The sequence below is a fragment of the Brachionichthys hirsutus genome, chromosome 7, assembly GCF_040956055.1.
Source record: "Brachionichthys hirsutus isolate HB-005 chromosome 7, CSIRO-AGI_Bhir_v1, whole genome shotgun sequence".
Lineage (NCBI taxonomy): Eukaryota > Metazoa > Chordata > Actinopteri > Lophiiformes > Brachionichthyidae > Brachionichthys > Brachionichthys hirsutus.
The window spans coordinates 4,300,637-4,324,080 of record NC_090903.1 but is presented as its reverse complement, the minus strand read 5'-3'; the positions used below and the strand labels follow the sequence as shown (position 1 = coordinate 4,324,080).

Below are 23,444 nucleotides of genomic sequence, written 5' to 3'. Positions count from 1 at the left end.
GTGCAGGAGGTCATTTGGAGGTCATTTGGAGGTCATTTGTGTGATTTAGGGAAACATAACAGAAGCATGTTTTTCTAGTTTGTTTGTTTTTTGCATTCTTTCAGTACTTCTAAATACGCACTCGACACGTTTGTCCCTAAACGGGACATTCTGTTTGTTGAACTGAGGCAACATTAGAAGTTCTTTTACTTCAAAGTCCTGAGCAATGTTTAATTCAATCTGACGTTAATGTCGGACGTTCATCACGTCTCAAGGTCACGTATCTGACCTTTACTACAACAGAGGACACGCTGGGACTCCGTCTCCACTTGAAGTTAATGCGTCTTGATGTGGAAGTCCGTGGTCCCACTTTGTGGACGTTGATCCAGCGTGTCTTCTGTCGGGGTCCAGGTCTTCCAGTGTCCGATGAGGAACTGTCCACGGGGAGTTTCCTGAAGACTGGATCGTTGATGGAAAAGGTAGAAAGTATCCGTTTCTCCTTTCTGCAGTATTTATACACATTACACGCGTCTATCAGCCATCTGCAGTATTTATACACATTACACGCGTCTATCAGCCATCTGCAGTATTTATACACATTACACGCGTCTATCAGCCATCTGCAGTAGTTATACACATTACACACGTCTATCAGCCATCTGCAGTAGTTATACACATTACACACGTCTTATCAGCCATCTGCAGTATTTATACACGTTACACACATCTATCAGCCATCTGCAGTAGTTATACACATTACACACGTCTATCAGCCGTATGCAGTACTTATACACATTACACACATCTATCAGCCATCTGCAGTAGTTATACACATTACACACGTCTATCAGCCGTATGCAGTACTTATACACATTACACACATCTATCAGCCATCTGCAGTATTTATACACGTTACACACGTCTATCAGCCGTATGCAGTATTTATACACATTACACACATCTATCAGCCATCTGCAGTATTTATACATGTTTCACACATCTATCAGCCGTATGCAGTATTTATACACGTTACACACATCTATCAGCCGTATGCAGTATTTATACACACTACACAGCCATATTTATTCTGCCTTTTTATAGTTTAAATGTTCTCTCGTTTTAAGGATCTATGTTGTTCTAAGTCACCTTTAAGGGTCATTTTGTCTGAGTCAGCACAAACTTACACTCATTCAGCTGCAACACAGTGGAGGTTATTTAACACGTGCTCCGCCCCTCCTGGGGGGGGGGGGGGGTTCTGTCCCCGGAGGGGAGACTGGACCGCAGCACTGAAGGTGGTTGGAACGTTCACCAAACCAGTCGGTGACGAGCCGGGCAGCAGAGACAGACGTCCTCTCGTGAGTTCAGCTCTCCTGCAGCTCCATAAACTACATTCTGTATAAAGTTCAATCGAAGCTCATGAAGTAGAAACGCTTTAATTTCAGGGCTGTTAAACTTTGAATGATATTTAGCTGGGCCTCAATAAGTACAACGTGCATGAAGCTGTGTTTCAGGAAATCAAGGAAGACGACAGAATGTTCCTGTGATGGTTCTTTATTAAGCCTTCATGTCTGTCTGGCGGGCCTGTGACCCCCCCCCCCCCCTCTGTGTTGCTTGCTCTCTGTTGTCCTGGATTTTTTTTTTTTAATCTTCATTTCCTGATACAGAACTTGGCATTTTTCAGACTTCTTAACTTGAAATATTAAAACTGGACTAATTTGCAACTCATTCTTGAAATGTTTGAATTGGTATTAAAATATTTCAAAATCCCAGCACCAATAAAAAAAGTTCAGTCCTGCTGCCATTCAAAGGATTTACAAAATAATGATTAAAACAAATCTGCCCCCCACATGAAAATATTTCAAAGCATTTTTAAATGTTCTTTTATATTTAAGTGTCACTTGGAAGATTATAAATGTTGAAAGTGTTTTATTGTGTTCCTAAAAGTCCGTGTCTTCATTCAGCAGACAGACTCATCGTCGCCCAGAAGACGTTTGGGGAGCCCATACAGGAAGTCAAGCCTGTGCTTGACAGCGACTTCCTGTGGTGCATGGATGACCTGCTTCCTCTCTTCCTCCATGTGGTGCGTTCTCCCAAACACACACACACACACACTCACACACACACACTCTGAAGCTAGTCTGTTTTTATCAGTGTGAGCAGATCTGTTTGCTGCTCTACTCCAGGATCAGGAATCTGGGAGCTGAGGTCAGTCTGATGGAACATTGAATGGATCCCAATGTCCTGCTGGGACGGGGAGCTGGGACTGCAGGTAGGACCCCCCCAACACAGATAATAATCTGACCTGTACTTGCTGCTGACTCTTTGCACATGGGTAAAACACAAAATTCCAATTACGGTTGATAAATAAATCATCATGGATATATTGCTAAAATGATATTTAGAGGGTTGTGCAGCGTTTTTAGCTGAAATAATGTTCTGCATCGTCCTTTAACCAGCACTTAATGACTCTGCTACAGGCCAGCAGGAGGCGCCGAGGGAGGAGCGCAGTCACCGAAAAGATCACACCGAGGGGCCATCGGAAACGAAGCCAGACCCAAACCACTGCCCTCTTCTGGAGGACTCTGGAATCTGCACTGGGGCGAGGCAGTGGGACAAAACCAGTCCAAACCACTGCCCTCTTCTGGAGGACGCTGGACACTGCACTGCGGCGAGGCAGTGGGACAAAACCAGTCCAAACCACTGCCCTCCAGTGGAGGACTCTGTACACTGCACTGGGGCGAGGCAGTGGGAGGAGAGCATTACTCCTACACATTCTGCCTCAGGACAAGGAGAAGATCTGCACTGATCAGTGTAACATGGCAGCACATCGGTCCCTAGTTTTTACAGTGAAGCAGCACGGCGCCCTCTAGTGGACAATTTACAGACCTGCATTATTACGATAGCATTACCGGTAGTTACTATTAAGAAAACATTTTGGTGATGCATGACCCCTTTTTCCTTTTTATAATCATCACAAAATTAGCACTTTTCATGACTTTTCTGTGTATTCATTCTATTTTCTTACCCGCTTTCTTCTGCCCTCTATCAAGTATTTTCAGGGTTAGAAAGGTACTAACTGTACAAGTAAAAATGTTTTATGAGGAAAACTCCTCAAAGTGAACTCCAGTGTTTAAAAGTCTATAAATGATATATTTCTAAATGTTTCACTTGCCAGTATTTTAATATGATGACACCATGGTAAATCATTGACAGTCTAAAAAGGTGCAGCTATCCATTAGAGCAGGGGTGTTAAAGTCATTTTCCCCGAGAGCCACGTCAGCATTATGGCCAGTTGTAACGGTGACACACTGTAAATGTAACTGCTGCTTAACATGCTGCGATATAACTGTATTTGTTATTAATTACTTATTACTACTACATAATTAATTAAGTTACAAACATTACATATACATTTGCATAGTTGTAAAACTATGGATTCCTTACTGCTGGAATGATTTCTGGTGAGGCGAGGCTCATGTCATTGCCGGCGTCTGTCAGTCTGTCAGCAAGATAACTCAAAAGTTTATGGATGTTGGGAATGATACCAGGAACAGATGATTATGTACGAAGGACTTTCAACGGAAACAAGCCCGCAAGGGCTTTTTTGAAATGCTCCTCTTAGACCGGATGTTTGACGTTATTTGTACTGTAATACATGCTACTGTGTGACTGTACTTGTACTCTAACATTCTATCTAATAAATATATTCATCATCATCATCATTAAATTCTGGCGAAGATCCAGAATAGATCCTGGATTCCGGATGACTTCCAATACTTCGTTAGCATTCCAGTCAATGGAGCTTAAAAATTTGGTTCCTCAATATCTCGGTTGATTATTGACCGATGTTTAGATAGAATCCAGAATGGAGTCAGTAAAATATATATAGATGTATCTTAACATTAAAACCCCACTTACAGCCACCAGAGGGTACTGTCTCAACCAAAATACTGATATTACTTCTAAGTCTAAATATTTTTGAGAAACAAAAATGTGGATGTTGATGCGGTAATGCTTGATTAATTGGGCGGGATGTAAACGAGGGATGAGAACGTATGAAATGTGTACAGATGGAGGATTCGGGGTTTGGTGTAAAAGTTTATTCTGGTGGGTTGTGGTTAAGGATTGTGACTAAACTGCTCTGCGTTTGAAGTGGCCGCACTGCAATACCATTAGCAGCCACCAGAGGGTACTGTCTCAACCAAAATACTGATATTACTTCTAAATATAAATATTTTTTGAGTAACAAAAATGTGGAACGCTTCACGAATTTGCGTGTCATCCTTGCGCAGGGGCCATGCTAATCTTCTCTGTATCGTTCCAATTTTAGTATATGTATTACCGAAGTAATACGTCTGTGGAGAGGAAGATTTCCACTATATAGAGGGTGTTTCCTGCTACCGCCCCTCATAACAGGGTGCGCGTTTCAGGACGGAGGAGAGACTGTAATGGAGCTTCTTAGAGAGCATGTGGCGTTGAAAATAGGAACGTGATGGTGTTCTGTTGGTTAGAGACATGTTAGACTGTAATGGCTCGCTGGGACACCACCTGGATCAGTCTGAGTGAGATATCAGGTTTAACTGGAGCTTGTGAGAGTCACAGATGCATGATGGGATATTGAAGAAGAGCCGCGATTGGCCACACACTAAACCAAATGATGTGCAAAGAGCTGGATGGGAGGAAGCTGTTATAACGGCGCAACAAAGACATCAGATTCAAACAAAATCGATCCACTTTGGGAACCACTGCTGTGATACAACATTTACTGAATCTGCTTTTAACACCTCTTTTGTCATTGAAGATGCTTTGGAACAAATATATTGCACCTGAAGACATCATATGTAGTGGTCAGACAGCGACACTCAGTGGCAGGCTGGTGATATTGCAGCTGAATATGGGTGAAGCACATCTCTGTCCACATTCTTCAAGTTATGCTATTTTAGTGTCCTTTTTGACCTTTAACATTTTTTAGGTGTCCTTTTAAATATGGAAAATGTGGATGTTGATGCGGTAATGCTTGGTTAATTGGGCGGGATATAAACGAGGGGTGAAAACGTATGAAATGTGTACAAATGGAGGATTCGGGAATTGGTGTAAAAGTTTATTCTGGTTGGTTGTGGTTAAGGATTGTGACTAAACTGCTCTGCGTTTGAAGTGGCTGCACTGCAATACCATTAGCAGCCACCAGAGGGTAGTGTCTCAACCAAAATACAGATATTACATCCAAATATAAATATTTTTGAGAGACAAAAATGTGGAACGCTTCACGAATTTGCGTGTCATCCTTGCGCAGGGGCCATGCTAATCTTCTCTGTATCGTTCCAATTTTAGTATATGTATTACCGAAGTAATACGTCTGTGGAGAGGAAGATTTCCACTATATAGAGGGTGTTTCCTGCTACCGCCCCTCATAACAGGGTGCATGTTTCAGGACGGAGGAGAGACTGTAATGGAGCTTCTTAGAGAGCATGTGGCGTTGAAAATAGGAACGTGATGGTGTTCTGTTGGTTAGAGACATGTTAGACTGTAATGGCTCGCTGGGACACCACCTGGATCAGTCTGAGTGAGATATCAGGTTTAACTGGAGCTTGTGAGAGTCACAGATGCATGATGGGATATTGAAGAAGAGCCGCGTCACACTGAGTGATTGGCTAGCTGAGTCTACCATAGTATGTTCTGTTCCTGCTGTCTATAAATGTGTGCTACAGTTCTCCTCTGACCTTCGTTTTGTCTTTTGAGAAGTAAAACAATGACGAGCTCAACTTCAAGGCCTCTCCATAAGACCAGGCCTTTGGCATTCTTGTGTTGGGCTCTCGTCTCCTCCTCCTCTGATTGGCCACACACTAAACCAAATGATGTGCAAAGAGCTGGATGGGAGGAAGCTGTTATAACGGCGCAACAAAGACATCAGATTCAAACAAAATCGATCCACTTTGGGAACCACTGCTGTAATACAACATTTACTGAATCTGCTTTTAACACCTCTTTTGCCATTAAGATGCTTTGGAACAAATATATTGCACCTGAAGGCATCCTATGTAGTGGTCAGACAGCGACACTTAGTGGCAGGCTGGTGATATTGCAGCTGAATATGGGTGAAGCACATCTCTGTCCACATTCTTCAAGTTATGCTATTTTAGTGTCCTTTTTGACCTTTAACATTTTTTAGATGTCCTTTTAAATATGGAAAATGTGGATGTTGATGCGGTAATGCTTGATTAATTGGCCGGGATATAAACGAGGGATGAAAACGTATGAAATGTGTACAGATGGAGGATTCGGGGTTTGGTGTAAAAGTTTATTCTGGTGGGTTGTGGTTAAGGATTGTGACTAAACTGCTCTGCGTTTGAAGTGGCCGCACTGCAATACCATTAGCAGCCACCGGAGGGTACTGTCTCAACCAAAATACTGATATTACTTCTAAATCTAAATATTTTTGAGAAGCAAAAATGTGGAGCGCTTCACGAATTTGCGTGTCATCCTTGCGCAGGGGCCATGCTAATCTTCTCTGTATCGTTCCAATTTTAGTATATGTATTACCGAAGTAATACGTCTGTGGAGGGGAAGATTTCCACTATATAGAGGGTGTTTCCTGCTACCGCCCCTCATAACAGGGTGCGCGTTTCAGGACGGAGGAGAGACTGTAATGGAGCTTCTTAGAGAGCATGTGGCATTGAAAATAGGAACGTGATGGTGTTCTGTTGGTTAGAGACATGTTAGACTGTAATGGCTCGCTGGGACACCACCTGGATCAGTCTGAGTGAGATATCAGGTTTAACTGGAGCTTGTGAGAGTCACAGATGCATGATGGGATATTGAAGAAGAGCCGCGTCACACTGAGTGATTGGCTAGCTGAGTCTACCATAGTATGTTCTGTTCCTGCTGTCTATAAATGTGTGCTACAGTTCTCCTCTGACTTTCGTTTTGTCTTTTGAGAAGTAAAACATTAATGAGCTCAACTTCAAGGCCTCTCCAGAAGACCAGGCCTTTGGCATTCTTGTGTTGGGCTCTCGTCTCCTCCTCCTCTGATTGGCCACACACTAAACCAAATGATGTGCAAAGAGCTGGATGGGAGGAAGCTGTTATAACGGCGCAACAAAGACATCAGATTCAAACAAAATCGATCCACTTTGGGAACCACTGCTGTAATACAACATTTACTGAATCTGCTTTTAACACCTCTTTTGTCATTGAAGATGCTTTGGATCAAATATATTGCACCTGAAGGCATCATATGTAGTGGTCAGACAGCGACACTCAGTGGCAGGCTGGTGATATTGCAGCTGAATATGGGTGAAGCACATCTCTGTCCACATTCTTCAAGTTATGCTATTTTAGTGTCCTTTTTGACCTTTAACATTTTTTAGGTGTCCTTTTAAATATGGAAAATGTGGATGTTGATGCGGTAATGCTTGGTTAATTGGGCGGGATATAAACGAGGGGTGAAAACGTATGAAATGTGTACAAATGGAGGATTCGGGAATTGGTGTAAAAGTTTATTCTGGTTGGTTGTGGTTAAGGATTGTGACTAAACTGCTCTGCGTTTGAAGTGGCTGCACTGCAATACCATTAGCAGCCACCAGAGGGTAGTGTCTCAACCAAAATACAGATATTACATCCAAATATAAATATTTTTGAGAGACAAAAATGTGGAACGCTTCACGAATTTGCGTGTCATCCTTGCGCAGGGGCCATGCTAATCTTCTCTGTATCGTTCCAATTTTAGTATATGTATTACCGAAGTAATACGTCTGTGGAGGGGAAGATTTCCACTATATAGAGGGTGTTTCCTGCTACCGCCCCTCATAACAGGGTGCATGTTTCAGGACGGAGGAGAAACTGTAATGGAGCTTCTTAGAGAGCATGTGGCGTTGAAAATAGGAACGTGATGGTGTTCTGTTGGTTAGAGACATGTTAGACTGTAATGGCTCGCTGGGACACCACCTGGATCAGTCTGAGTGAGATATCAGGTTTAACTGGAGCTTGTGAGAGTCACAGATGCATGATGGGATATTGAAGAAGAGCCGCGTCACACTGAGTGATTGGCTAGCTGAGTATACCATAGTATGTTCTGTTCCTGCTGTCTATAAATGTGTGCTATAGTTCTCCTCTGACCTTCGTTTTGTCTTTTGAGAAGTAAAACAATGACGAGCTCAACTTCAAGGCCTCTCCAGAAGACCAGGCCTTTGGCATTCTTGTGTTGGGCTCTCGTTTCCTCCTCCTCTGATTGGCCACACACTAAACCAAATGATGTGCAAAGAGCTGGATGGGAGGAAGCTGTTATAACGGCGCAACAAAGACATCAGATTCAAACAATCGATCCACTTTGGGAACCACTGCTGTAATACAACATTTACTGAATCTGCTTTTAACACCTCTTTTGCCATTAAGATGCTTTGGAACAAATATATTGCACCTGAAGGCATCCTATGTAGTGGTCAGACAGCGACACTTAGTGGCAGGCTGGTGATATTGCAGCTGAATATGGGTGAAGCACATCTCTGTCCACATTCTTCAAGTTATGCTATTTTAGTGTCCTTTTTGACCTTTAACATTTTTTAGATGTCCTTTTAAATATGGAAAATGTGGATGTTGATGCGGTAATGCTTGATTAATTGGCCGGGATATAAACGAGGGATGAAAACGTATGAAATGTGTACAGATGGAGGATTCGGGGTTTGGTGTAAAAGTTTATTCTGGTGGGTTGTGGTTAAGGATTGTGACTAAACTGCTCTGCGTTTGAAGTGGCCGCACTGCAATACCATTAGCAGCCACCAGAGGGTACTGTCTCAACCAAAATACTGATATTCCATCCAAATATAAATATTTTATAGACAAAAATGTGGAACGCTTCACGAATTTGCGTGTCATCCTTGCGCAGGGGCCATGCTAATCTTCTCTGTATCGTTCCAATTTTAGTATATGTATTACCGAAGTAATACGTCTGTGGAGAGGAAGATTTCCACTATATAGAGGGTGTTTCCTGCTACCGCCCCTCATAACAGGGTGCGCGTTTCAGGACGGAGGAGAGACTGTAATGGAGCTTCTTAGAGAGCATGTGGCATTGAAAATAGGAACGTGATGGTGTTCTGTTGGTTAGAGACATGTTAGACTGTAATGGCTCGCTGGGACACCACCTGGATCAGTCTGAGTGAGATATCAGGTTTAACTGGAGCTTGTGAGAGTCACAGATGCATGATGGGATATTGAAGAAGAGCCGCGTCACACTGAGTGATTGGCTAGCTGAGTCTACCATAGTATGTTCTGTTCCTGCTGTCTATAAATGTGTGCTACAGTTCTCCTCTGACCTTCGTTTTGTCTTTTGAGAAGTAAAACAATGACGAGCTCAACTTCAAGGCCTCTCCATAAGACCAGGCCTTTGGCATTCTTGTGTTGGGCTCTCGTCTCCTCCTCCTCTGATTGGCCACACACTAAACCAAATGATGTGCAAAGAGCTGGATGGGAGGAAGCTGTTATAACGGCGCAACAAAGACATCAGATTCAAACAAAATCGATCCACTTTGGGAACCACTGCTGTAATACAACATTTACTGAATCTGCTTTTAACACCTCTTTTGCCATTAAGATGCTTTGGAACAAATATATTGCACCTGAAGGCATCCTATGTAGTGGTCAGACAGCGACACTTAGTGGCAGGCTGGTGATATTGCAGCTGAATATGGGTGAAGCACATCTCTGTCCACATTCTTCAAGTTATGCTATTTTAGTGTCCTTTTTGACCTTTAACATTTTTTAGATGTCCTTTTAAATATGGAAAATGTGGATGTTGATGCGGTAATGCTTGATTAATTGGCCGGGATATAAACGAGGGATGAAAACGTATGAAATGTGTACAGATGGAGGATTCGGGGTTTGGTGTAAAAGTTTATTCTGGTGGGTTGTGGTTAAGGATTGTGACTAAACTGCTCTGCGTTTGAAGTGGCCGCACTGCAATACCATTAGCAGCCACCGGAGGGTACTGTCTCAACCAAAATACTGATATTACTTCTAAATCTAAATATTTTTGAGAAGCAAAAGTGTGGAGCGCTTCACGAATTTGCGTGTCATCCTTGCGCAGGGGCCATGCTAATCTTCTCTGTATCGTTCCAATTTTAGTATATGTATTACCGAAGTAATACGTCTGTGGAGAGGAAGATTTCCACTATATAGAGGGTGTTTCCTGCTACCGCCCCTCATAACAGGGTGCGCGTTTCAGGACGGAGGAGAGACTGTAATGGAGCTTCTTAGAGAGCATGTGGCATTGAAAATAGGAACGTGATGGTGTTCTGTTGGTTAGAGACATGTTAGACTGTAATGGCTCGCTGGGACACCACCTGGATCAGTCTGAGTGAGATATCAGGTTTAACTGGAGCTTGTGAGAGTCACAGATGCATGATGGGATATTGAAGAAGAGCCGCGTCACACTGAGTGATTGGCTAGCTGAGTCTACCATAGTATGTTCTGTTCCTGCTGTCTATAAATGTGTGCTACAGTTCTCCTCTGACTTTCGTTTTGTCTTTTGAGAAGTAAAACATTAATGAGCTCAACTTCAAGGCCTCTCCAGAAGACCAGGCCTTTGGCATTCTTGTGTTGGGCTCTCGTCTCCTCCTCCTCTGATTGGCCACACACTAAACCAAATGATGTGCAAAGAGCTGGATGGGAGGAAGCTGTTATAACGGCGCAACAAAGACATCAGATTCAAACAAAATCGATCCACTTTGGGAACCACTGCTGTAATACAACATTTACTGAATCTGCTTTTAACACCTCTTTTGTCATTGAAGATGCTTTGGATCAAATATATTGCACCTGAAGGCATCATATGTAGTGGTCAGACAGCGACACTCAGTGGCAGGCTGGTGATATTGCAGCTGAATATGGGTGAAGCACATCTCTGTCCACATTCTTCAAGTTATGCTATTTTAGTGTCCTTTTTGACCTTTAACATTTTTTAGGTGTCCTTTTAAATATGGAAAATGTGGATGTTGATGCGGTAATGCTTGGTTAATTGGGCGGGATATAAACGAGGGGTGAAAACGTATGAAATGTGTACAAATGGAGGATTCGGGAATTGGTGTAAAAGTTTATTCTGGTTGGTTGTGGTTAAGGATTGTGACTAAACTGCTCTGCGTTTGAAGTGGCTGCACTGCAATACCATTAGCAGCCACCAGAGGGTAGTGTCTCAACCAAAATACAGATATTACATCCAAATATAAATATTTTTGAGAGACAAAAATGTGGAACGCTTCACGAATTTGCGTGTCATCCTTGCGCAGGGGCCATGCTAATCTTCTCTGTATCGTTCCAATTTTAGTATATGTATTACCGAAGTAATACGTCTGTGGAGGGGAAGATTTCCACTATATAGAGGGTGTTTCCTGCTACCGCCCCTCATAACAGGGTGCATGTTTCAGGACGGAGGAGAAACTGTAATGGAGCTTCTTAGAGAGCATGTGGCGTTGAAAATAGGAACGTGATGGTGTTCTGTTGGTTAGAGACATGTTAGACTGTAATGGCTCGCTGGGACACCACCTGGATCAGTCTGAGTGAGATATCAGGTTTAACTGGAGCTTGTGAGAGTCACAGATGCATGATGGGATATTGAAGAAGAGCCGCGTCACACTGAGTGATTGGCTAGCTGAGTATACCATAGTATGTTCTGTTCCTGCTGTCTATAAATGTGTGCTATAGTTCTCCTCTGACCTTCGTTTTGTCTTTTGAGAAGTAAAACAATGACGAGCTCAACTTCAAGGCCTCTCCAGAAGACCAGGCCTTTGGCATTCTTGTGTTGGGCTCTCGTTTCCTCCTCCTCTGATTGGCCACACACTAAACCAAATGATGTGCAAAGAGCTGGATGGGAGGAAGCTGTTATAACGGCGCAACAAAGACATCAGATTCAAACAATCGATCCACTTTGGGAACCACTGCTGTAATACAACATTTACTGAATCTGCTTTTAACACCTCTTTTGCCATTAAGATGCTTTGGAACAAATATATTGCACCTGAAGGCATCCTATGTAGTGGTCAGACAGCGACACTTAGTGGCAGGCTGGTGATATTGCAGCTGAATATGGGTGAAGCACATCTCTGTCCACATTCTTCAAGTTATGCTATTTTAGTGTCCTTTTTGACCTTTAACATTTTTTAGATGTCCTTTTAAATATGGAAAATGTGGATGTTGATGCGGTAATGCTTGATTAATTGGCCGGGATATAAACGAGGGATGAAAACGTATGAAATGTGTACAGATGGAGGATTCGGGGTTTGGTGTAAAAGTTTATTCTGGTGGGTTGTGGTTAAGGATTGTGACTAAACTGCTCTGCGTTTGAAGTGGCCGCACTGCAATACCATTAGCAGCCACCAGAGGGTACTGTCTCAACCAAAATACTGATATTCCATCCAAATATAAATATTTTATAGACAAAAATGTGGAACGCTTCACGAATTTGCGTGTCATCCTTGCGCAGGGGCCATGCTAATCTTCTCTGTATCGTTCCAATTTTAGTATATGTATTACCGAAGTAATACGTCTGTGGAGAGGAAGATTTCCACTATATAGAGGGTGTTTCCTGCTACCGCCCCTCATAACAGGGTGCGCGTTTCAGGACGGAGGAGAGACTGTAATGGAGCTTCTTAGAGAGCATGTGGCATTGAAAATAGGAACGTGATGGTGTTCTGTTGGTTAGAGACATGTTAGACTGTAATGGCTCGCTGGGACACCACCTGGATCAGTCTGAGTGAGATATCAGGTTTAACTGGAGCTTGTGAGAGTCACAGATGCATGATGGGATATTGAAGAAGAGCCGCGTCACACTGAGTGATTGGCTAGCTGAGTCTACCATAGTATGTTCTGTTCCTGCTGTCTATAAATGTGTGCTACAGTTCTCCTCTGACCTTCGTTTTGTCTTTTGAGAAGTAAAACAATGACGAGCTCAACTTCAAGGCCTCTCCATAAGACCAGGCCTTTGGCATTCTTGTGTTGGGCTCTCGTCTCCTCCTCCTCTGATTGATGATGATGATGAATATATTTATTAGATAGAATGTTAGAGTACAAGTACAGTCACACAGTAGCATGTATTACAGTACAAATAACGTCAAACATCCTGTCTAAGAGGAGCATTTCAAAAAAGCCCTTGCGGGCTTGTTTCCGTTGAAAGTCCTTCGTACATAAATCATCCACAATTAACAATACAAATAAAAATAAAACCAATATTAAATTACACAATTGATGCAACGTAACATTAGAAAAACAAAAATAAAATGATTTTACACCGCCAGTGCAAACTAACAATTAATCTAAAATAAATTACACCACTGATGCAAAATGACAATAAATAACTTACATAAATTACAATAAATTACTAAAGCAATTAATACGTGCAACGTAGGTGGACAAAAAAAAGGAGGGGGGGTTTGACCCGGAGAGAGTCGTGATGACTATCTCCGTTTCTGTCCCCCTAAAAGGTGTATTTTTAGGGCCTTTTTGAAGGAGGCCAAAGAGGTGCATGTTTTGAGGGCGGGAGTCAAACCGTTCCACCCTTGGGTGGCCGTATTGTAAAAAGATGATTTACCCATGTTAGTCCTATAGGAGGGGGTAATCAGGCTGTTGTTTGAGCTCCCTCTAGTGTTGTGGCTGTGGGTGTCACTAAATCTGTGGAGGTGTTCCGTCAGGTATGCAGGGATTGAGGGGACTGAGGGCAGAGCTGCATTGACTATTTTAAATGCCAATCCCATTTTGAGTTGTTTAACCCTGTCTTCTACCCTGAGCCATTTTAGGCTAGCAAAATGTCCAGGAAGAAGGTGGGTCATGGGCCCCAGATTGAGGAGTAGCCGAATCAGTTTGTTTTGGGAGGTTTGGAGCCTGGTTTTCAGGGACATTTTGATGTTTGAATACCAGGAGGTGCTAGCTACACACTAAACCAAATGATTGGCCACACACTAAACCAAATGATGTGCAAAGAGCTGGATGGGAGGAAGCTGTTATAACGGCGCAACAAAGACATCAGATTCAAACAAAATCGATCCACTTTGGGAACCACTGCTGTGATACAACATTTACTGAATCTGCTTTTAACACCTCTTTTGTCATTGAAGATGCTTTGGAACAAATATATTGCACCTGAAGGCATCCTATGTAGTGGTCAGACAGCGACACTTAGTGGCAGGCTGGTGATATTGCAGCTGAATATGAATGAAGCACATATCCGTCCACATTCTTCAAGCTTTTAAAAAGAAAACAAATCGGAAATGTACATATTTGTTTTTTTGTATTTTTTAGCCTGAGTTAGTTGCTGCATGAACCGGTAGTTGTTTTTATTTTAATGTCGTGCGTTTGTTCATAAACAGTAATAATTTGCATAAAGAAGTGAATAATTTACATTTCTATGTAAAATGATTCGTCACCTCGACGCTGCGAGCTCCGGCGTGCTCCTGAACGTCACAGATTCAGCTCCTCCATATTATCTGCTGGTTTAAAATACTGTACGGAGATTATTTAATCATTTGGGGGTTTTGCTTTGTCATTGAAATAATTTATTCTGAGTATTTTCTTTTCTTTTATTGTACAGACATTCTGTAATAAAACCAAGATGAACCAATGAACGACTGACAGAGACCACGTCTTTTTTAATTGAGAAAACAATTTTTGTCCTGAAAGAAAAGCGTGGAGACAGATGAAGACGGCTGATGAAGAATGAGTCAGCTCCTCGGAATAAGGGAAGCGGGGGGGATGGAGCGCAGGAGATGTCCAGCGTGAGGCTAGAAAATGTGCATGATCAGAAATCTAAAAACAGCTTTCCATTAAAATAGAAATGCTTCTTTTCATTTTTTTGGTTTACAAAAACAAAACATTTTTGGTCCAAAAAACACAGTTTTTTTTTTTTACATTTACATTATGAACAAGGATGAAGAAACATAATGTGCAAATCTGAGTCCATGCAACAAACTGCATAACGTAGTCCAGGTGCTCCGAGCTTCTAACATCACAGGTTCAACCACGATAACACACACACACACACACACACACACACGCCACTGCTGCTACGTGAGGCGGCTTCCTGATTTAGACTCATCTAAATTCAAACTAATAAATCAGAGATTGGTGAGGCGAGACAAAAACCACACAGTTGCTGTTAAGACACTGAAAAGAAAAGGTTTCTTCCCCTCCTCCCATCAATAGATGTATTATATAAACGGTGTAAAGCAACAAACGCATCCGTCAGATAACACTGGTGAGAGAAACGAAACATCTGTGAGCAACGACCGGAATAAATGTGGATGAGGACAGACTCCGGTCAGACGAGGCCCAACAGAACCGGCTAACATCGGTTAAAAGGCAACCCGAACGCAAATAAATAAGAGGATCGGTATATAAAACGCGACGGCAGTATCGTAAATACTGCAGAGCGCACGTGTGAAACTACACAAGTACATGTCGGGTTAAAGGTCGCCGATACTTTAACTGCCTCGTGTCTTCAAACAGACAACGTGAGGAGGCTAAAAACGTTTCAAAGGGAAACTGAAAGGTGCGAGTCCACACTAAGGCAATGGCTTTTACACGTGATTGATGACGGGACAGGAAATAAATACGGACACGTCTTCTGAAGGAAGCAAGGCGGGTGGGGGGGGGGGCGTCCCCTCGTTCTTTCCTCGCTGGAGGGACAGTGACTCTGCTCCGACCTGCTCAACAAAGACGTTTTTATCGGCAGATCACAAGAGCCCAGTAAAGAGAGTGGTGCTTAAAATCCACGGGGGGGGGGCTTTCAGAGTCTTGTGAGGAGGAGCCGTAATGTTCTGCCGCGTCTGCACGTCCCAGTTTAATATTCACCTCTCTGCCAGGGAGCAGATGGACAAACAGCAGGGCGACTACGGCGAGGAGGAGGAGGCTGCGTGGTATTTGACGAAGGCAATGGCCGCCAGTTCTTTGCAGAACTCCTCCAGAACAATCACCCCCTCCAGGAGAGCCATGTGGTCGATGCTGCAGAGAGAAACGAGACGGGCGACGTGAGGCAGCCGCCCGGAGTCTTCCCGGACTCCGGCACCCGGCGGCTGAAGTACGTACGTGACGCCCTCGGGCTCCAGGCCCAGCAGCCTCTTCCTCACCAGCAGCAGTTTGGCTGTGAAGTCTGGGACGCGCTGAATCCTCAGCATGAGATCCCCGACCACCTGAGGACCACAGAAACACCGTGAAGACGCCCCGGCGGCGCCGAGACAGAGCGACCGATCGGCTGCGGCTCATTAGCGCCTCACCCTGACGATGACGGAGAACAGGGACCTGCAGCCGGGGGCCAGGCTGACGTAGGGGTCCAGCAGGTACTCGTGCAGGTGGGGGTGCGGCAACAGAGACATCTTGGACAGCACGGCCGTCACCTGCAGGTTGACGTCGTAGGGCTGGAGGACGGAGAGAGAGACCGTTGGACACTGAATCACGGCCTCGCTGCTGCAGACGGCCGGCGGCTCCGGACCGACCTGATCCAGGATGCGACCCATCCGGTCAAAGAGAACCTTGAGGAAGTGACCCTCAAAGAAAGGGGCGTCCAAGTCGCACTTCTCAAAGGGCTTTGGATTCCCCCTCCAGGCCCAGCGCCGACAGATGCCGCAGTAGTCCCTGAACTGGGGACAAATCCTCCACGCTGAGTGTCTGTCCTGCACCCACCGACGCGGGACGAGCCATTTGGAGCGCGTGCAGCGCCTACCTGTCTGTGGGCGTCTCTGAGGTAGGTGTCGTAGCCCGTCCCTTCCACCTGGTAGGACGACTTCGCCTCATCGGGCACCAAACACAGGAAGCTGCAACAGAGCAGGACCGTTACCGAAGCACGGAGCAGCACTCCACACGGGAGGGCCACGCCCCCAACGCCGTACCTGTTCACTATCTTGTGCACCTCCGTCTTCCCGTCGGCCTTCGAGTGGTCAGGGCTCTGCGGAGGGGAGGGGCTCAGCCAATCGGAGCCGGACAGCCTGCCGTCCGGAGAGACGTCATCGCCGAACAGCGGATCCTCCTCGAGGTCTCTGCAGACAGAGCGCGTTCGTTCAGGAAAGAGCAAAGGAGACGTGTTCTGATCCGCCCCCCCCGCGAGCGCCGCTACAGTGGGCGGGGCCTGGGCTTTACCGCCCAGCCCGGTTTGAGCCAAGACTTCCTGAAGGACGTTGTATGTTCTGTGAGTATTTATATTCTCTATTAACCCCCCCCCACCAACAAATATGTTCACTGCCTGTTGGTGGCGCCCTTCGGTTATTGGTCCTACAGCAGTAACAACGAAGCCGTAGCTGACCATGCCCCCCCCCCCCCCCCCCCCCCCCAACACATTCTCAGTTAGCTGAACTGGCGGCACATCTACAAAACACAGTTCGTTGGTGCACTCTCTTTATTTCCACTGTGTCGTGCAGAAGGTTATACAGACAGGAATGGAAGGCAGCTCTTTGGGGGGGGGGGGGGGGGTCAGAGATCTGGTCCTTACACGGCGTCGTGAGGCTGCCCGTTCTCCAGCGGTTCCCGCTCCTCCTGCGGTTTGTTCTCCAGGTAATTCCTTTCCTCCAGGTTGCGCAGCACCAGGCCGTGGAGGATGCGCCGGTCGGGCTTCTGGAGGAGCTGCTCGAACAGCCGCAGCGTCATGATGCTGATCTGGAGGACGGAGCGGAGGAGAGGCCGTCAGACACCGAGGAGACGGCCCGGCCTGAGACTCATCGCTAGAGTCCACGCGTTTCCCGGTTAATGGTTTTAATCACAAAAGGCAGGCGGGTCAGGGTCCGAGCCGCAGCCGCGGTAACACAACCTCGTCCGACAGGTGGTCGCAGTGCTCGATCAGCCGGTGTCTGAGCGGATGCAGCGCGATGGCGGCCGAGGTCTCGGGGCCCCCGCCCTCTCCCAGCAGGAAGGAAAGCATCTCCTGCAGCAGAGCGTCCGATGTCACCTGCCTGATGATCCGGCTCAGCAGGGCGGTTGAGGTTAGGATGCCCACCTCGGACCTGCACCCACAAACCCCGCCCCCCCCCCCACTGTGTTACGGAGCCGTGACAAGACAAAAGCATTTCAATAACAGCTCGATGGATCGATGATTGAAATGCGGCTCACGTCTGCATCAGCTGCGGCTCCATCACGCACACGAAGAACTCGTCACTGATGGCTTTGGCCATGACGGCAGCCGCCGACTGGAAGGGAAGAAACGCGCGGCGTTCAAACGCGAGAGAGAGGATCTACCGTGAGAGACGTCCTCCTGTGAGGCCGACCTTCTGAGCCTCCTTGATGAGCTGGTCGCAGTAATCCAGCCACGACAGGAAGGAGATGAGAGCCCGCTTCCCCGCGAACACGGCAGCGTCCTCCTTCAGGTTGTAAACGTCCAGGCTGGAAGAGGAAGGGGGGGTGAAAGGATTCCACCAGCAGCATCGCTTCACAGATGGACCCCCCCCCCCAGGTGGAGGCGAAATGATTCCTCCCTTCTGTGCATGAGTTTTATTGTTTATTGTTGTTTATTAGCCATTTAACAAATAAACTAAGCAGATTTGGCTCCATGTAATAATAATAATAACATAAAGCCTAGTTTTACTGAAACAGCCTCACGATGAGAAGCGTCTCTCGACTCGGTAGACCGTTGGAAGGACACAACAGGAGAAACAACATTAGCAGGCTAGCTAGCAGCAGCCTCCAGCCTGATGCTGCATGCCCCGGTGGATTAGCTTCACTCCACCAGCAAACAACACCAAACGCTCTGTTGAGTGTCTGGATAGACAGACTGTCAAATACTAACGAGAATCATAATAATAAATTACACCTCGTATGAGAAAGCTATGCGTAATGATGGATATGTGACCCCGAGGAGAGCATTTAAACTTCAAACGTGTTGAATTATGACGTGAAATCATTTTCAACGGACTTAATAAATATGTTATAAAATTGTCTGCATTGTCCTGCATTGGGGGGGGGTGTTACTCAAATAAATGGCTGCTCCTCACTGCTGCGGCACGCTGGAGAAACTGAACGGGAGTGTTTCCTCCGTTTACCTGCGGCAACACGAGCCAAACCTAATTTTGTACTATTTATTTTGTTTGACGTTATTTATTTACACCATTTAACTGTTTTATATATATTGTAGCAACTTTATTTTTCTTTTGATGTGGCCTTAGACATCGTTTACATATTCACTGTGCATTCCTTGTTTAGGGTCAGTAGAGTTGAACATCGCGGAGTCTTCACATACAATTTAGGCCTTAACAGCAAAACGTTAGAATTCTACTGCTAAAGACTGTTGATTGATTGATTTCATTGATCTTAATAGCATATTACGCTCTTCATTCATTTTGTGTCGAACACATTTACCGGCTACCTGCGTTGGCCGTTTCGTTCTGTAAACGCGCGGCAGGAAGACACGTACCCCCAGTTGACCGACTCCACCGTCTCGATGTCCAGCGGGTCCATGGACTGCGGCAGGGCTTTGTAAAAGGAGACCAGCCGGTCAGTCAGAAGCTCACAGAGCGCCGTGTTCTCAGTCAAACACCTGGCGGCCGCAGGCTCCGGCAGACTGACCAGCAGCATCAGACCCTCACAGGCCTTCACCACGATCCTCCCATCCTGAGGGGGGGGGGGAAGACACGCAACACGAGTCAGAGTCCAAGTAAAGGACTCCAAGTTGCTTGCACGGCGATCGCTTACAGGACTCTTGGTGAGATTGAGGAGGGAGGAAACGAGATTGTAGTTGTCGTTCGTGGACGGACTGGAGGAGGAGGCGACGGCCGCAGCCTGAGGTCCCTCTGGAGACTGACCAGTGTCCGGGGCCAACACGCCGTCCTTCACCCCCTCCGTCCCTCCAGGATGCTTTGCTTCTGCTCTCTTTGATTTGTTCTGCAAATGACACAGTATATGTACACAGATGAATATTTAGGAACGCTTCCCCTCCCCGGCGTCACGGTAACCCACCTCGAGGAAGAAGTTGACGAGGTACGGGTCCTGCTTCAGTTTGGCACAGACGATACAAAGGAACTGAATCTCCTCATTCTCCGTCGGAGCCGCCAGCACCTCCCCACAGAGGCGGATCAGTTTCTGACAGAGCCACGGAAAAAGAAAAAAAAAGAAGATCCTCACGTAACCTGCCATGGAGCCATTTTGAGGCGAAGGACTAGGAACAGGCGTGGCTGCTCACCTGGACGGGTCTGTGGACGTTGATGTGTGGCAACAGAGGCTGGCGGATGTGCGCTAGCAGCTTCGTGTAGAAGGTAAGAACCTGCTGCTTCATCCCTGGAGGACACTGAGAAGACGAGTATGAGCGGGGCATGCAGCTACTCAAATACAGCCACGTATTAGTATCCGATGCTGAACTTTGACCGCATCGAATACGCCCTTACTCATCAGCTGCATTTTATGTTGCAGTGTTTCTGGTACCTGGATATTAAATCGGCTCAATTGTGGGGTTAAAAGGGTTAAAACGCCACGGCTCATCAGAACCCAAGCTCGAATCTGTCTTACATCCGCCTTGCCCAACGTGTAGAGCGTCTCCAGGATTTTGTGGTGAAGGAGATACTCCATGCAGGGGCCCGTCTCCCCGGACTCCCTCTCCCCCTCCTCCTGGGTCAGGATGTCCAGCATCTGTTCCAGGTGGGATGGGATGTTGGTGTCTGTGACCGGAGCTTTGTCATCTATTAAAAACAGGTGAAAGCAGCAGAACATATGAGCAGGAAACATTTGTGTTCATCCAAACTGCAATAGAGGAAGAGTGTGGTTTGGAGACGGTAGAAAAGGCCTCTGCAGCGTACCGGGGTTTCCCTTATAGGTTTTTAATGACAATAAACGTACACACTATTCAACCGGCGAGGGTTATACAATAAATAATTACACATACATTTGTTATCATGAAGCTCGATGAAATGCGAGTCGCTTACGGACCTCATAACAGGTGAAACTCCATTTAATCACAAGTTTGCTAAACAAGTAACGTCCCTAAAAAAACGGGCTCAGCTACGTAAAACGTACAGCCAGCAGATGATCCCAGATCAGCTGTTTGTAAAATGCATTAACCTGGGTTAATGGCTGCTAACAGAGCGTAGCATCGGCGCCGGAGACATTTCTACTGAGGCTAGACATCAGCGGTTCGGAGCCGAGGAACAAACTCATCTTGGGTTCAAGCTGCTACAGAAAGTGTTTGAGTTCTAGCCCAGATCCTGCTGGCTAACAGAACTCTGATCGAGTCGGTTCAAACACGGAGCAGGGCAGCATTCCCGGCATACTTTACATGTATTCCTTCGTGTATGCCGCCCCCCCCCCCCCCCCAGTGCAGACAGTAACCGGTACAATGAGTCACCTTAGTCTGGAATTATCCAGAGTTTATTTTGAACTCCTCTCAGACCAACTCACCAGATGTCTCAATGTAATAATGTGTAATCGCCTTCCAGTGATAGACAAAGTCCTCCTGTAGGGGAAGCGATGGGGCAAGCTGGGGGGGAGGGGGGGGGGGGGTAAAAGGGTAAAAAATAAAAACATGAGCACATGGAGCAAAGCGGTCTACAGGTAAATCCAAGCCGTTTCCAAAATGCTTAACGTTAGCATATTGCATTACAAGAACGGTGTACACTTACTTTATACACACACACACACACACACACACACACACACACACACACACACACACACACACACACACACACAACGCTCTAAACAGCCGGGATATCTTTTCTTTTCTTTTAAACTCCATTGCAGATAAGATTTATGAGCAAAACGTATTCCTTATCTGATGGTAACCAAATCACCCAAGAACGGCGCAAACCGTCACGCTGCCTTTAGCAGTGGAGTCTCAGGTTCCTTCCATTTCCATTAAGACCTGCATGAAGGCTCCGTGCCCGAGTTCCACGGGCGGAAGATAAAACACGAGCGTTTGATGCTGCTCCGTGGAGCCGTAAAACACAGCCGGACCTTTGGATCAGCGATACGTCTGGAGGAGGAGGAACGAAGAACGGCCCGCCTGCAGGGAACCAGGGCTCGACTAGCGTTAACGGTGCGATGGATTCCGTCAGAGGAAGACAAAGCGTGGACGTCCCAATAGGACACCGATCCTAAACACAAGTCCACTGAGACCCGGATGATGCTGGAGTGGACGTCAGTCACCCGACTGGACCCCCATAGAAGATGTCCAGTGGAGAATCCGGACCTGGAGAACTTCAGTCCCGAGGAATGAACGAAGATTCTCCAGTGATGCTACCGGAAGCTGGTGTCTGGTCGTAGAAGCTAAACTTTAGCTAAACTTTAGCTTCTACGGCTAAAGGGTCTCAGCAAAGACCAGAGATTCTGATCATTGCAGAGCTTCGTCATAGTGAGGCTGCCCAGATATCAAGCTTCTTCTGAGGAGTGGATAAATGAGGGGTTGGCTCTGATCTTGCTTCCTGAAGCAGAGAGGATATCATTCCTCAGTTCTACACAGGCTGCTGCTAGCTGCTAGCTAGCTGACTGGCTAACGTGACACGCTCCAATCCCATTTTAATAGATAATCACAACTATAACATTTTATACAACACGTCCACGCTGTGCAGAATCTAACGAGCACGCACCATCATTTCCACATTACTGCTGTTGTGCAAGCAGGTAGCCAGGAACAGCGCTAGCCTCCTGCGGGCTAGTCCCAGCTAACAGCAGCGGCTAGCGAGCTAAGCTAAACACGAACGCCTTGCCGCGGCCGAGGAAACGACAACGCGAACATCGTGTTAGTGCGATAAAGAAAAAGGCAGATAAACAGATGAAACGCTCACCGCTTCCACGGCGTGCTGCAGAATGGACGTGAACTTGGAGAACATCTTGTTCTTGGACTGGACGAGCTTCTCCCGAGAAGACCGAGAGAATTCCTCTATCTTCTTCTTCCTGCTGCCGCCCCGATCCAGAGTGGAGCTTTCATGTAACGCCCCTTGTAACGAAAGAATTATATGTGTGTAATAAAACCCGCAGCGCGTGGACGTACCCACTCGGGCTCCGCGGGCCTGGAACACAACGCGTGTAAACAACAAGACGCGTGAACGAGCGTGGGCTCGCTTTTGGACACGGTGGCACTTCCCTCGCCAGATGCCGCTGCTTTTGTCCACCAGGGGGCGCCAGAACACAAACCACCGCCTCATAATTACAGAGCACGACCAATTACATTACGTTACGTTACATTCCTATACAGAGAGGGGCCGTGATCAATACTTTCAGCTGTCAGTAGCTCCACTTCATATACAAATACAAAGGATTCCGATAAATAATAATAATAATAATAAATGAGCCCGACTCGGATCAAATCAACTTTATGGCTAAAATGGCTCATCGACAACGAGCCCGCCGGTTCAAGGCTCTGCAGGTAAGACATCTGAAGAATCGTGTCATTTACACAACCGGATAGTTCCAGGATCTTCTGTGATTAAATGTGGACATAAACTTGTGGGACAATAAGGACGCTGTCTGTCCCTCCCAGGACACGCCCTGTCTCTGAAAGTCCCCACCGCGCAGTCTGGGCT

General features: G+C 46.1%; 1 protein-coding gene and 8 non-coding genes across 9 annotated transcripts; all 9 read right to left on the bottom strand.

Annotated features, from left to right (window-relative positions):
• Window positions 1-4,226: 4,226 nt before the first annotated feature.
• On the bottom strand, window positions 4,227-4,332 carry LOC137897493 (U6 spliceosomal RNA). The gene has a single exon (XR_011105582.1). It is a non-coding gene; the product is annotated as a U6 spliceosomal RNA (small nuclear RNA).
• An 895-nt stretch (window positions 4,333-5,227) lies between these two features.
• LOC137897492 (U6 spliceosomal RNA) lies at window positions 5,228-5,333 on the bottom strand. Its single transcript, XR_011105581.1, has one exon. It is a non-coding gene; the product is annotated as a U6 spliceosomal RNA (small nuclear RNA).
• A 1,091-nt stretch (window positions 5,334-6,424) lies between these two features.
• LOC137897497 (U6 spliceosomal RNA) lies at window positions 6,425-6,530 on the bottom strand. The gene has a single exon (XR_011105585.1). It is a non-coding gene; the product is annotated as a U6 spliceosomal RNA (small nuclear RNA).
• Window positions 6,531-7,622: 1,092 nt separating this feature from the next.
• Window positions 7,623-7,728, bottom strand: LOC137897491 (U6 spliceosomal RNA). Its single transcript, XR_011105580.1, has one exon. It is a non-coding gene; the product is annotated as a U6 spliceosomal RNA (small nuclear RNA).
• A 1,087-nt stretch (window positions 7,729-8,815) lies between these two features.
• Window positions 8,816-8,921, bottom strand: LOC137897490 (U6 spliceosomal RNA). Its single transcript, XR_011105579.1, has one exon. It is a non-coding gene; the product is annotated as a U6 spliceosomal RNA (small nuclear RNA).
• A 1,091-nt stretch (window positions 8,922-10,012) lies between these two features.
• Window positions 10,013-10,118, bottom strand: LOC137897498 (U6 spliceosomal RNA). Its single transcript, XR_011105586.1, has one exon. It is a non-coding gene; the product is annotated as a U6 spliceosomal RNA (small nuclear RNA).
• Window positions 10,119-11,210: 1,092 nt separating this feature from the next.
• On the bottom strand, window positions 11,211-11,316 carry LOC137897489 (U6 spliceosomal RNA). The gene has a single exon (XR_011105578.1). It is a non-coding gene; the product is annotated as a U6 spliceosomal RNA (small nuclear RNA).
• A 1,087-nt stretch (window positions 11,317-12,403) lies between these two features.
• On the bottom strand, window positions 12,404-12,509 carry LOC137897487 (U6 spliceosomal RNA). Its single transcript, XR_011105577.1, has one exon. It is a non-coding gene; the product is annotated as a U6 spliceosomal RNA (small nuclear RNA).
• A 3,210-nt stretch (window positions 12,510-15,719) lies between these two features.
• Window positions 15,720-22,827, bottom strand: fhip2a (FHF complex subunit HOOK interacting protein 2). Its single transcript, XM_068741016.1, has 17 exons — window positions 22,707-22,827; window positions 21,322-21,400; window positions 20,437-20,606; window positions 20,114-20,218; window positions 19,891-20,013; window positions 19,627-19,815; window positions 19,349-19,545; window positions 18,207-18,321; window positions 18,052-18,128; window positions 17,753-17,945; window positions 17,438-17,601; window positions 16,842-16,988; window positions 16,676-16,766; window positions 16,449-16,592; window positions 16,230-16,370; window positions 16,042-16,145; window positions 15,720-15,957 (listed from the first exon to the last, which is right to left on the bottom strand). The coding sequence occupies exons 1-17, from the start codon at window positions 22,749-22,751 to the stop codon at window positions 15,846-15,848; spliced, it is 2,196 nt and encodes a 731-aa protein (XP_068597117.1). The 5' UTR covers window positions 22,752-22,827; the 3' UTR covers window positions 15,720-15,845.
• Window positions 22,828-23,444: the final 617 nt, after the last annotated feature.